This window comes from Cucurbita maxima, unplaced genomic scaffold, assembly GCF_002738345.1.
Source record: "Cucurbita maxima cultivar Rimu unplaced genomic scaffold, Cmax_1.0 Cma_Scf00018, whole genome shotgun sequence".
NCBI lineage: Eukaryota > Viridiplantae > Streptophyta > Magnoliopsida > Cucurbitales > Cucurbitaceae > Cucurbita > Cucurbita maxima.
Genome location: NW_019272034.1, coordinates 2641549 through 2654122, shown reverse-complemented (window position 1 = coordinate 2654122; position 12574 = coordinate 2641549). Strand labels below are relative to the sequence as shown.

The following is a 12574-nucleotide window of genomic DNA, read 5'->3' as shown; positions in this document are numbered from 1 at the left end:
TTTTTTTTTTTTTTTTTTTTTTTTTTTTTTTTTTTTTTTTTTTTTTTTTTTTTTTTTTTTTTTTTTTTTTTTTTTTTTACTGCAAAGAACATTATTTTTAGTATCCCACAAAATTAATTGTTATAATCTCCATTTCTAGTTGATGTAACAAATTGTTGTGTTCTTTAAAGCAGAAGAAGTTAAGTGCTATCAGAGAGCAGTTGCTTCAAGATTTTCTGCCAGATGATACTTGCCCATTAGGAACTCAGTTTTTTGTCACACCAGGAGAAATTTATCAATGTGGATCTAAGAACGACGGAACTTCAAACACGGTTTGCACTTTATTCATCTCATGTCTTGACGATTTTGAAGTATTTTCAAGTTGTGCACTCTCTCTTTACATTTTGGTACATTTTGTAGGTTGATCCCTTATTATCTATTAATGACAATCCATGCGATGAACCTCAAAGTCAAAATGATGTTGAGACAGAGAAGGCCCCAGAAGGTCCAACTGTCATTAGTGCTGATGAACTCTTGAATTTGGTACGTTGCTAAGCTTTGCACATGAGCTCATATGAACTATGTGATGAATGTTCACAAAGACGACAAAATTCTGGCATCTATTTCCTCTCAAAATGCATTAAAATTTAAGCAGATGCAAACTACAAAATTCTGGCATCTATTTCCAACGTTTTCTGAAGCGATTGATGTTGGCAGAAGTATAAGCATGAGTAGGAAGATTTTTTTTCCCTTAACCTATTTTTTCTACATTGCTTCATGTTGAAAAATGACAATGGAAGTTCTTGCTATTAGTTATCACCGTTGTTCTATCTATGTATCTTTCCTATTGACAATCTATTATGCAGATTTCCGACATAACAAATCAAGTAGGAAGGGTATCAGGCTCCTTACCGACAAATATGCCTTACAAGGAAATGGCTGGGAATTGCGAAGCTCTTTCAGAAGAAAATCAGCATAAGATATCCAATTTCATTACCTCTCCACCAAATAAAGAAGGTTCGGTGGGAAATTTCAATCATAATGATGAAAATCCAAGAAAGGAGGAGACTTCGCAACGCGTTCACTTCGCTGTACATAAGGTACGTTGTCTATCATATAGTTAGTTTCAGATCGAATAATTCTTGACTGAAATTGAGATCCTATTATTATCTAACGCGTTCACTTCGCTGTACATAAGGTACGTTGTCTATCATATAGTTAGTTTCAGATCAAATAATTCTTGACTGAAATTGAGATCCTATTATTTTCTTGGTGAGTATTTTGGAATGAGCATCTGCCTGCTTTCATAGACTGACATGAGCTCATATATGCAAAGTATGTCCACGTCCTATTATGGCTATCTCTTTTCAGTAAAATCTGACTTCGCAAGTTCATTTGAATGCAGAGCGGCAACCCATTTGTTGACTCAGATTCTTCGACACACTGGAGTTCGTCCATTGATACTTATCCAACAGTCTGTGCAACTGAGAACCAATATAATCCCCACCTCATTCAACTACCAGCGTCGAACCCATATGACAACTTCCTAAAGGCAGCTGGTTGTTAGGCCATGGAATGGTCATTTCTTGTTGCCAATGATAACTGGCTACATAATACATAAATTTAAAGGTGAGCAAGCAAAACTGCTGAGTTCTGCCTTTGGCACCGGGCATCGGCCTGCTTCTCGAGTCAAACATTAGGACAAGTTCTTGCCATCGTTTTTGAATATCTTGATTTGACTCATTCATGCCATTTTCTTGAGGGCGGGTAATTCCTTTTCCTTTCTCCAGCTTCAGGTTTGTGTTGGTGAACGCATTCATTGGTGGTGCCCTTGGATATGTATGATAGATAGGTTGTTAGATGTGGGGGGGGAGGGGTATGCATGTTGGACTGATACTAGCAAGTAATAAAGGGGGTGATTATTGAAGATTTGGCTAGCAGTATATATATGTAACAATTATCTTGTATTTACGGCTGTAATTATCTCCTTTTGAACAGTTTGCAGCTTTTCATCATTCTAGGCTATATTAGTGGGCTTACCTTATGGAACTTGCACTCATTGATTATTGATGACTAAGGCATTTAATAAGCATTTTGAAATATTCACTCTTTTTAGGATAAAAGTATAAAAGTACTTTTAAAAGTAATGACGTGTTAGCTTGAGTCATGGACCCAGTTTTGAATTTTAGAACTTTGACGCTTTCCACTTGTTCGACTGGTTCAAGTCTAAAAAGTCAAGTTGTTATAAAAAAATAAATGAAAGTTGAAAAGTATAGATTTTAAACCTTTTAAGGAAAAATTATATGAACCATATAATATCGACATAATTTATTAAAAAAAACACGATAACAAAAATTGTTTAAAAGAATTTGAACAAATGATAAAAATATAAACCACTACATTCTTATTTTTAAAAAGTAAATTATTATAGAAACTTGAACTACATAGTTATATTAAATAAGAAAGTACATAAAAGTGTAAAAATAAGAGAACAAAAAGGTCTTATTCTGCTGGTATCATAATGAAAAGAGGAACCAAAGAACTTAGATTTTAGCTCTTACTTTCTCAATGAGTTCTCTCCTGAGGATTTTCCCAGAAACTGACTTGGGGACACTGTTGATGAATGTCACTCTTCTTAGCCTCTTGTAAGGAGAAACCTGTTGCAGGAGAAACAAAGTTTCATTCCTGATGCATATCGAGCAATCTATCCGTGCTGCTGAAACTAACAGAACTTTCTTCTTAAGTGCCTTACCTGATCGGCCACAAATTTGAGGACGTCCTCTTCGGTCATAGAACTATTGGTAGATCGCACGACATACGCAATTGGAACTTCTCCAGCTTCATCGTCGGGGTAGCTGTTGATTCGGTTTTGATCGAATCAGTTACAAAGGAGTGAATGTCTCAAACACGAGTAACGAGTTTCATGAAAGCTTACGGGATGACAACAGCATCTAGTATCTCAGGGTGAGAGACCAACAGTGCTTCTAGCTCAGCTGGTGCAACCTGGAGATTCAGCAACAAAATTTGAGAGAGGAGGAGAGCTTAAGAATTTGATTTGAACTCAAAACAGCACTTGCTCGTACAAGAACGGCCGATATAGCACGATATCATTGGTAAGAAGTTACTGGATGCCAATGTTTCGACAGAGTTCCGAAAGCTAAAAGCTAAAAACTGCTGAGATTAGAGCTAAATATTACTAGACAAACAGATATGCACCTGAAAACCTTTGTACTTGATGAGTTCCTTAATTCTGTCGACAACATAAAGCTGACCATTTTCATCAAAGTATCCAAGGTCTCCAGTATGCACCCAGCCATATTTGTCAATAGTTTGCTTGGTGGCCTGTGGATTGTTTAAGTAACCTGCACATTGTTTCAAAATTCAATTTGAAAAACCGACTTGAATGGTAGGTACTAATAGTTACTCCCAACACACTAAAGATCACATTAACTCAGATCGTATTCGATTATGAAACAAAAACATTCTCTCCAAAGTATTGTATGAAAACCATAAATCAAGAGAAAGATAACCATATCTATATACCAAGCATCATATTCGGTCCCCGAACCAGTATCTCTCCATATTGATTAGGAGGAAGAGGCTTCAAAGTATCTACGCTGACTATTTGAGCCTCAACACCAGAGGCAAGTGTTCCAGCCGAACCTGTATTTCGTTTGCCAACTGCTCGATTCTCCAAAGAAACAACTCCACAAGTCTCAGTCATACCATAACCCTGAGAATAGCAATGAATTCAAGTTATTGCATTATAATCTTATAATCCACCTCTACAAGGTTATAAATCAAAGCCAAATGAAGTGAAAACATTTATAAGTTCCATTCAGAATTTAGAGTAGCCGATAATTAGGCTGAATGTATATGACTTTTAGAATAGGAAAAGCATTTTTAACCACATGAAGTAACTTTTAAAAATTTCATGGTTTTTATTGCATAGCCATAGATTTTGAGAATTCTATAAACACTTAGGGTCGGTATGTCTTTTGTAACGACGAAAGCTGATTTTACCAGTGTTCGGTAACCTAGTTAAACCTTCTTTTGAAATTGCTGAGATTACTTAAAATAGTGTTTTTCTATCTTCAAAAGTCACAGGTCATCTCTAACACATACATAAAAGTACTTTTTGGAGGCATTTAAAAGAAAAGTGTTTCACTACTGTTCTAAGTTCTAATTGTCCCAACTCCTCTGCACTTCAAACTCTGTTGGTTCTAAGTGAAAATATCATTTGATGTTCTTGATATAAGAAAGTGAAAGAATAAAAAAGCATCCAATAGATTATAGTAAACATAATTATAGAACACAATCGGCCTACTACAGGGTACCTGGAGAACCACAGCACTGGGAATGTTGTTAGCACATTCATCCATTAATTCCTTCCCAAGAGGTGCAGCCCCTGAACCGATATGCTTCAGGGATGAAAGGTTGTATTTCTTTACCACACTTTGCTTTGCCAAAGCAAGCACAACAGGCGGCACAACCCATAGATCTGTCACCTTGTACTTCTCCACTGCCCACAGGGCCTTCTCCAGGTTAAACTTTGGCATAGAGACAATGGTGTTTCCTCTCTGCAGCTGCGCACATGTTATACAAACCAATCCAAACACATGAAACATCGGCAAAAAGTTCAGATATGTGCCATTTTCGTCTCCATTAGTCTTCTGATCCAATGTTATCATCAGTGAAGATGTTATGAAGTTTCTGTGAGTCAGAACCACACCCTTACTGGCTCCTGTTGTTCCTGATGAATACAGAAGAGCAGCTGTATCACTCTGCTTCACCCCAACAATTGGGAATTCGGAGCCAGATTTATCGCCAGCCATGTTTATCAAATCATTGAAACATAAAATTTTGGAGGACTGGATTTCCAAAGGAATTTGCTTGTCTAGTAACACTGTTGGGATGTTTAGATCCTTCACTTTGTCCCACAATTCAACAACAGATATCATAAGTTTGGGCTTAGCATCTCTAACTTGCTTGCTTAACTCAGAGACCGTGTAAACAGGATTACAAGTGGTGACAATAGCCCCAATAGCAACAATTCCAATGAAACAAATGGAAAATTCAACAGAATTTGGAGCAAAAATCATCACCACGTCGTTTTTCTCGATACCCAATTGGAGCAAGCCATTGGAGATCTTAATTGCAGAGGCTTTAAGCTGGGAATACGACGCGGAATCAGAGGATTCCGCATCAACTATGGCGAGTCTGTTTGGATAAGACGATGAGTTTCGGAAAAGAAAAGAGGCCACCGACAAATTGGGATCTGTGGGAAAGACGATCGGAGGCCGTAAGGACCTGAAAATTCCATCGCGACCATATCCAGATTTCTCCATTGAATGAATCAAAATCACAGACGCAATTGCAAAGAGGTTTCAGATAAAGAAGTTGCACACAACCCGAAGCGGATTGGAGGGGAAATTACTATCAATATTTAAATAGAGAACGTAAGAATCCGAGTAGAAAAGAAGACAAGCAATTTAGAAGATACGATAAAACAGATTCAATTGCATCGTAACGGAAGAAACAGAAGTAGACTTCTATTAAGAGTGAGGAGACCACCTTAGTGTATGGTTGTTTGCAGGGTTAGGTAGGAAGAAAAAATGGCCACCATTAATGGCAGGAAGTGCGTAGAATTTGGGTCTTCGTCTTCACCTTGACTCAGAAAGCGAAGGAGATTTAAATTTTTGAGATACTGAAATCGTGAAAAAATTGCTTCCTCGTACATTAATTTTACTTTAAAAGAAATATTGGTTGAATATTATTATTTGTATTTTTATCAAATAGTTTAGATTCTTCAAAGATTATCATACAAAGCTATTCTCCACAATGGTACGATATTGCTATCTTTTAAAAGACATCTTATCAATCAAGTTTTTTAAGGAAGTGATCGTGGGTATTCTCTAAATTAGCCAATATTGCTAAATTAGTCTTTTGTTCCACATTTGAGTATTTCTAGGGAATGATCACGGTTTATAATCAACTAATACTTGTTGGATGATGAAAGTCCCGCTAATTTAGGGAATGATCATGGGTTTATAAGTGAGGAATACTAACTCCATTGGTATGAGGCCTTTTGGGGAAACTCAAAGCAAAACCATGAGAGCTTATGCTCAAAGTGGACAATATCATACCATTGTGGAGAGTCGTGTTCGTCTAACATGGTATCAGAGCCATGCCCTAAATTTAGCCGTGCCAAACAAAGGACTCCAAAAAGGAGTCAAGCCTCCTTGAAGGTACGAAGGCAGTCAAAAATGACTAAGACTCCAAAGGAGTCGAGCCTCGATTAAGGGGAGGCGTGCTGTCCCACATCGGCTAATTTAGGGAATGATCATGGGTTTATAAGTGAGGAATACTAACTCCATTGGTATGAGGCCTTTTGGGGAAACTCAAAGCAAAGCCATGAGAGCTTATGCTCAAAGTGGACAATATCATACCATTGTGGAGAGTCGTGTTCGTCTAACAAAGCAAACATATGACAGTTTATGCTTAAAATAGACAATATCATAACATTAAAACATTTGGGTAAATGGTGTTTATGAAATTTTTTAAAATTTAAAAATATTTTTTAAAACACCTTTAGAGTAGTAATTTTTTATCCCAAATTTACTTTTTTAGATTTTTTTAATATTTAAAGATATTATTAAAAATTTGAATATTTTTAAGAATATTTTGACATTTTTATTAATTTACGATTATTCTATATATTTTTTAAAAAGCCAATTACTGTTTTAATTTCTAATTGTGCTGTCCGCCCCATCCAAACGCTTCGCATATCCGAGTGATAGCACGGAGAACCAGAGTGAGCTCTGAAAAGGTAAGCAAAACCAATCAAATCCTCATGGCTTCATTATCAATGGCTACCATTTTACCCCGTCTATCTCGTTTGGGGTTTGCGTCGAGATTTTCTTTAAACCCATTATTTATGTTCCCCAAAAGTGGAAGAATCGAGGTTCAGATCAGCTGTTTTTTGTTGCTCTTTTCTTGGCCAAATGACCTACCCTTTCACTACCTTCCTTATTGAGTTCTTAAAATTGGTTTTTCTTGTAGAGATTGAATCGATTGAAACCCTTTTCGATGGCTTCGGCTCCTAAAGAATCTCCGGCAAACAATCCGGGACTTCACGCAACCCCCGACGATGCCACTAAAGGTTACATGATGCAACAGACTGTAAGATTGCTTCCGATTTTCTATAATACCCATTTCTGTGTTCAATATCCGGTTAATTTTGAATTTGGGCCACCTATAAATTACTCAAACTTGATTCCCCTCTATGAAATGCTCGGCAGATGTTTCGGATTAAGGATCCTAAAGCCAGTCTTGATTTCTATTCTCGAGTTCTGGGCATGTCGTAAGTTTCTTTTCATATATTTCTTGTTTTAGATGATTGTAAAATGAATGTCTGATTCTTCTGTGGAAAATTTTTGAGAGTATTATAAGTGAGCGTTTTGGTCTTCTTATTACTTGAAGTTGTATTAAGTTTTGAGTATGAAATGATTTCGATTGAACCTGTGCAATTCCGGTCAAATAAATTCGACCCCAGAAATTAATACACTGTTTTTAATAATGGTAGGTTACTCAAGAGGCTGGATTTTCCTGAAATGAAGTTTAGCTTGTACTTCTTGGGTTATGAGGTAATCTTTGTTAGCTATAATGATCTAGGAGCATTTATAACAGGTTTTTGATGTCGCTGTACATTGATTTGTATGTATAGGCAGATAGTTGCATTCTATACACAAAATCTAGATTTCATTACATCTCAGTTTCATATCTAGAACATTTTGATATGGTGCTTTAGGATGTTGCTTCTGCCCCAGACAACGCAGTTGATAGAACGGTCTGGACTTTTGGTCGGAAGGCTACAATTGAGTTAACACAGTGAGACTATACTTTCTATTTGCAGCTTTTCATTTTTGCGTCTTTCGAAGTGTGTCTTTTTCGATTAAAATTTGACAGTCACAATCTTCTTTCAGCAACTGGGGTACTGAAAGTGACCCTGAATTTAAAGGATATCATAATGGGAACTCGGATCCTCGTGGCTTTGGTATGTAACTTCCTTCCGATGCTTCTTTTCTTGCTAACTTTGTAGTTTTTTTTTTTGTTCTTATAATAAAATGAAGTAGACCTACTGATGCAAGAGGAATGCATTTGGTAAGGACATTTGTAACCGCCCAAGCCCACCACTAGCAGATATTGTCCTCGTTGGACTTTCCCTCCTGGGCTTCCCTTCAAGGTTTTTAAAACGCATCTACTAGGGAGAGGTTTTCATGCTCTTACAAGGAATGTTTCGTTCTCCTCTCCAACCGATGTGAGATCTCATAATCCACCCCCCTTGGGGGCCCAGTGTCGCACACCGCCCGGTGTCTGGCTCTGATACCATTTGTAACAGCCCAAGCCCACTGTTAGTAGATATTGTTCTTTTTGGGTTTTTCCTTTCGGGTTTTCCCTCAAGGTTTTTAAAACGCGTATACTAGGGAGAGGTTTCCACACTCTTACAAGGAATGCTTCGTTCCCCACTCCAACCGATGTAGAATCTTTTCATCTTTTTCTATTACAATTGGGAAAGAAGGAAGAGATTTGGATTTTCTCTTTTAATCTTGTTAGAGGTATTAAGACTGCTTAAAGCTACTGTCCAGACGAAGAATTTGGTCTTTTTGGGATTAAGACCTTCCCAAATCAGCAAAAGACTCACCTCTAGGATAGTTCTCTATGTAAGACTTTGAAGGCAAACCTTAGCAACTAAATAGATTTCACTTGATAAAACTTAATTTCGTATGGGAAGATGTAAAAGTGATGTTTAATTTGCGAGCCTCTGTGCCATGTCTTCCGCTCGGTACTGCTGTTGAGTCTTCAAACCTATTATTCTCCTAGAATTCCTGAATTTCCATGGGTTGCGTGTCATAATTTAGCATGCTTGATTTTATTTCATTGGTAGAATATGTTCACAACATTTGAATTTGCTTAAATTTTTAAATAAGATCAACACATAAGCGATTATATTTGAAGACAGCTATGATCAACTTCTTGTTGTGTTCGTGCCATAATTTCCGAATACGATAGGTTGCAATGTCATTGTTGTATCAAGTTTGTGTCTGTTTTTCTTAATTTGTTTTATTTTGGCCATATATTTAAAGTGACTCAGTGAGCTACAAGCGTAAATGTTTTATGCTGTATGATGAACTTCACACACAGAGTACATGGTTATAAGCTACATGTTACGATCTCATATACCTAGATTTTGTTTTAAAATTTCTTTCTTCTGACTTATACTCTATTTTTCTTTTCAGGACACATTGGTATAACTGTTGATGACACGTATAAGGCGTGCGAGAGATTTGAACGCCTAGGAGTGGAATTTGTTAAAAAACCAGATGACGGTAAGGGAGCTCGTAGTCGAACGCTGTCAAAATATTTAGTTACATGTTTTAGTGGTACAAATCTTCGTAACGTTTTATATTTACACCCCAAATGAAATGCAGTAACTTTAACATGTTCTAGATAGTAATTTTGAGATTGCTAACACTCCAAATGATAACCTGTCTTTTATATTACTTCTTTTCCAATTTATTGTAGGCAAGATGAAAGGTATCGCATTTATAAAGGATCCTGATGGCTACTGGATTGAAATCTTCGACCTCAAACTTATCGGAAACGTGACTACTAATGCTGCTTGAGATCATATGAACAAGTTTACGGTAAGTTAAGGGCGCGTCGTCTTGCTTAAACTCCGTGCATTTCTAGACCAAATAGATTTTAGGTACCATGATGTTGGTTTTGTTATTAGAAGCATGCAAATGGATGTGCAAGTGAACCCACAGGAGTTGGCTAGAGTAATTTGGTAGTGTTCTTTTGAAGGGACTGTTTTTCGATGCAGTACGATCTCGGTCGACATGTTTCGTTTCTGGTTTCTGGTTTCTCGGTCGGGCAAACTTTAGTCACATTCTTGCCCTGTTGGAAAGAATATACTGAACTTTGATCTATATGTTACATGAACTGGTATTTGTTCTAAAGCAAATTCTCAGGCTTTTATTCTCACTTTTGATTCCAATAAGTTCAATAAATTTTAGTAATAATTTAGTTTTTAACTTTATTTTATATGATTAGTATTTGTATTTAAATTTTAGTATATTAATTCCGATTGCAAAAAAATAAAATAAATAAATTGAATATTGAATTTCATTATTTAATAATTTAGATATTTAGTCTGCTTGGAATTACTTTTTTTAAGTGTTTTATAATATTTTATTCACTAAAAGTATTTTATACTTCGTGAACATTTATACTTCGTGAACAAGTCGGTCGCATAAATATGTGGGCGAGGAAGATCGTTGAAAACAAGTTGAAACAAAGTATTATGAAAGTCAATTGCTTTGAAGATATGTAGGCAAGAGATATTACAATACTTAGTCGGGGAGTTTGTTGACTACTTAGTCCCCCGTATTTATGTCTAGTTGGAGTAGATATACATAATTTCGTCTAACGATCATATAGACAAATATATATAATTGTAAAGTTATAAAATACGAAAGCAAATAAAAGGGTTTAGCAAGACATGTGGCCATATGCAACACGTTCTAAACAAGCATGATCGTGACACCAACCATTCTAAAAAAAAAACATAACAAATGAACTCGTCACATAAAACTAAATTTCAACCATACCCATTACTCATATTTGTTTGGCGTGGCTGTGAATCAGAACTAATCATAAGGTATATCATTCATCTTATTTGATTCAACTCAACTAAACTCAACTCGTGGCAACAAATTATATAGTCTCTCATTCAGACACTTTAGTATATAATAAATAGGTCATAAACACTTTATGATCTCTAAACTTTCATGCCCGTAACAATTTAAACTTCAATCATAAACACGATTAACGTCTGTTCTTCATGACTATAGAGAAAGTTATGAGATCGAGATCAAATTTAGAGTTAAAAACAAAAGGAAGCAAAAGGGGAAATGAATTGAAAAGGTCAAAAGCATCCCATCAAGCTCTTGAAAGTGTAGTGATTTTGCAGGCCCTGAAATGTCTCTTCAATAGCTCATAGCTCCACCAGTCGCCTATAAAACATCATGGCCCTCAAACCAATTTTGACTCCAAAATACAATACTTTAATTAACAACAACAACACCACTTCTAGTTTTCATCAAACACTATAGCTTTGAATTTTGAATCAAACTGCACCAGATAAGACCGTACCACAATTTCACATCATTAATTTCCCTTCATTAACAAACAAACTCCACAAAATCAAAGCAACCCTTCCTTTAAACATCCTCTTAATTCACTAGAACTTCATGAACTTTCCCTCCATGCATTGGAACAAGCTGGTGGTGCTATGAACATGATCATCTCCTCCTCCTCCTCCTCCTCCTCCTCCTCCATTAAAGCATATGTTGTTATGTTCTTCATCATTCATAGCATCATAATAATAATTGTAATTATGGGGTTGATTCTGAAACCCCATCATCATGATTCTTGAAGTGTTGTTGATTTGAGTGCAGCTTCTTCCATCTAGGGTTTGATTATGCTGATACATCAAGGAGCTCAACAAGCTGTTCATGTTGGATTCTTGTGTTGGGACAAGACAAGGGCTAATGTTGTCGTTGTCGTTTGACCAATTTGATGGGATTGAACTGAGTGGTTGAGCTGGAAATGATGAAACTTGATGATCATTATGATGAGAAGAATATGGCATTGTAGTAGGGATGATTTGAGGGTGTTTCTCCATTCCAATAAGTTTCTTCTTCAATTTGCTATTCCAATGATTCTTGATATCGTTATCCGTTCTTCCCGGTAACTGAGTAGCAATTATCGACCACCTACGAGTTTCTTTAGTTAAATCCAAACCCTAAACAAGATTCGAAAATCACCCCTCGACTTAAAAGCTTAACAAAAAATGCATGCAAAGAAATTACCTGCTTCCAATAGTGGAAAATAGGGTACAAATTATTCTATCTTCTTCCTCAGTGAAGCCTCCATGCTTAATGTTGGGCCTCAAATAGTTAAGCCATCTCAACCTACAACTCTTTCCACATCTCTTCAAACCTTCAAATACCCACAAACAGAAAGAGAAAACCCATCAAGAAAAACACAAAAAAACACTCAAAAACCCCACTTAGAGATTGAAAACCCTAAAAAAGAGTGATTTTTTACCAGCTTTTTGAGGGAGGGAGATCCAATTGCCACCAGTGCCATGGTTGTGAATGTAAGCCTTGAGCTTGGCATCCTCCTCAGGGGACCAAGGGCCCTTCTTCACATTGGCCTTATCACAACAAGGGGATCTTCCCATATCTGTGTGGAAGTGGTTGAAGAGAAGGAGAAGTGTTTTAGTGTGTAATAACAGGTAGGGAGAGATGGAAAGATGGTTTATAAAGAGCTCAAAAGTGAAACAGTAAGTGAAAATGAAAGACAAAGGTTGAAACAGTTCTCCAAGTCCTATGGGAGCAAGCTACCTAGACTGTCCAACTTCCCTTCCCTTCCCTTCTTCTTCTTGTGCTTATATATATCAAATTTGGCAGCCTTAAGTACACCAAACCCTTACTCTTTATCACTCTCTCTCCCCCCCCCCCCCCCC

The 12574-nt window shown here is 36.6% G+C and overlaps 4 protein-coding genes across 10 annotated transcripts in view; 2 read left to right on the top strand and 2 right to left on the bottom strand.

Moving 5' to 3' along the window:
- The window catches only part of LOC111493382, a 13148-nt gene extending 11275 nt beyond the window's left edge, over positions 1-1873 (top strand). Inside the window, exons 16-19 of the mRNA XM_023143072.1 lie at positions 174-311; positions 400-522; positions 846-1079; positions 1385-1873. Of these exons, the coding sequence (XP_022998840.1) occupies positions 174-311; positions 400-522; positions 846-1079; positions 1385-1546 (657 nt within the window). The 3' untranslated portion in view covers positions 1547-1873. The remainder of the gene's footprint in view (positions 1-173; positions 312-399; positions 523-845; positions 1080-1384) is intronic.
- A 543-nt stretch (positions 1874-2416) lies between these two features.
- On the bottom strand, positions 2417-5702 carry LOC111493400 (4-coumarate--CoA ligase-like 7). 2 transcript variants are annotated; one of them, XM_023143107.1, is made up of 7 exons: positions 5554-5702; positions 4317-5415; positions 3523-3712; positions 3196-3341; positions 2915-2982; positions 2732-2834; positions 2417-2636 (listed from the first exon to the last, which is right to left on the bottom strand). In XM_023143107.1, exons 2-7 carry the CDS (start codon positions 5325-5327, stop codon positions 2523-2525), a joined length of 1632 nt encoding a protein of 543 aa, XP_022998875.1. In that variant the 5' UTR covers positions 5328-5415; positions 5554-5702; the 3' UTR covers positions 2417-2522. The 2 variants fall into 2 exon arrangements, with proteins under 2 accessions (XP_022998875.1, XP_022998874.1); XM_023143106.1 differs by having other exon boundaries at positions 4317-5702.
- Positions 5703-6720: 1018 nt separating this feature from the next.
- On the top strand, positions 6721-10054 carry LOC111493419 (lactoylglutathione lyase). 6 transcript variants are annotated; one of them, XM_023143128.1, is made up of 9 exons: positions 6802-6943; positions 7042-7161; positions 7281-7342; positions 7565-7625; positions 7790-7869; positions 7965-8035; positions 9279-9368; positions 9565-9686; positions 9847-10054. In XM_023143128.1, the coding sequence occupies exons 1-8, from the start codon at positions 6833-6835 to the stop codon at positions 9663-9665; spliced, it is 696 nt and encodes a 231-aa protein (XP_022998896.1). In that variant the 5' UTR covers positions 6802-6832; the 3' UTR covers positions 9666-9686; positions 9847-10054. The 6 variants fall into 6 exon arrangements, with proteins under 6 accessions (XP_022998900.1, XP_022998896.1, XP_022998898.1 ...); XM_023143130.1 differs by having other exon boundaries at positions 9779-10054; XM_023143129.1 differs by having other exon boundaries at positions 9776-10054.
- Positions 10055-11196: 1142 nt separating this feature from the next.
- On the bottom strand, positions 11197-12289 carry LOC111493416 (transcription factor MYB36-like). Its single transcript, XM_023143124.1, has 3 exons — positions 12154-12289; positions 11916-12045; positions 11197-11819 (listed from the first exon to the last, which is right to left on the bottom strand). The coding sequence occupies exons 1-3, from the start codon at positions 12287-12289 to the stop codon at positions 11285-11287; spliced, it is 801 nt and encodes a 266-aa protein (XP_022998892.1). The 3' UTR covers positions 11197-11284.
- Between the last annotated feature and the right edge of the window lie 285 nt (positions 12290-12574).

Coding starts and splice junctions, on each gene's coding strand:
- LOC111493400 (XM_023143106.1), bottom strand. CDS start 5,327: ATGGAGAAATCTGGATATGGTCGCGATGGAATTTTCAGGTCCTTACGG. Junction 3,342..3,522: donor GGGACCGAATATGATGCTTG/GTATATAGATAT, acceptor AACAATGTGCAG/GTTACTTAAACAATCCACAG. Junction 2,637..2,731: donor TCAAATTTGTGGCCGATCAG/GTAAGGCACTTA, acceptor CTCCTGCAACAG/GTTTCTCCTTACAAGAGGCT.
- LOC111493416 (XM_023143124.1), bottom strand. CDS start 12,289: ATGGGAAGATCCCCTTGTTGTGATAAGGCCAATGTGAAGAAGGGCCCT. Junction 12,046..12,153: donor CTCCCTCCCTCAAAAAGCTG/GTAAAAAATCAC, acceptor GGGTATTTGAAG/GTTTGAAGAGATGTGGAAAG. Junction 11,820..11,915: donor TTTTCCACTATTGGAAGCAG/GTAATTTCTTTG, acceptor AGAAACTCGTAG/GTGGTCGATAATTGCTACTC.
- LOC111493419 (XM_023143128.1), top strand. CDS start 6,833: ATGGCTTCATTATCAATGGCTACCATTTTACCCCGTCTATCTCGTTTG. Junction 6,944..7,041: donor CCAAAAGTGGAAGAATCGAG/GTTCAGATCAGC, acceptor TTTTTCTTGTAG/AGATTGAATCGATTGAAACC. Junction 7,626..7,789: donor TGTACTTCTTGGGTTATGAG/GTAATCTTTGTT, acceptor ATGGTGCTTTAG/GATGTTGCTTCTGCCCCAGA.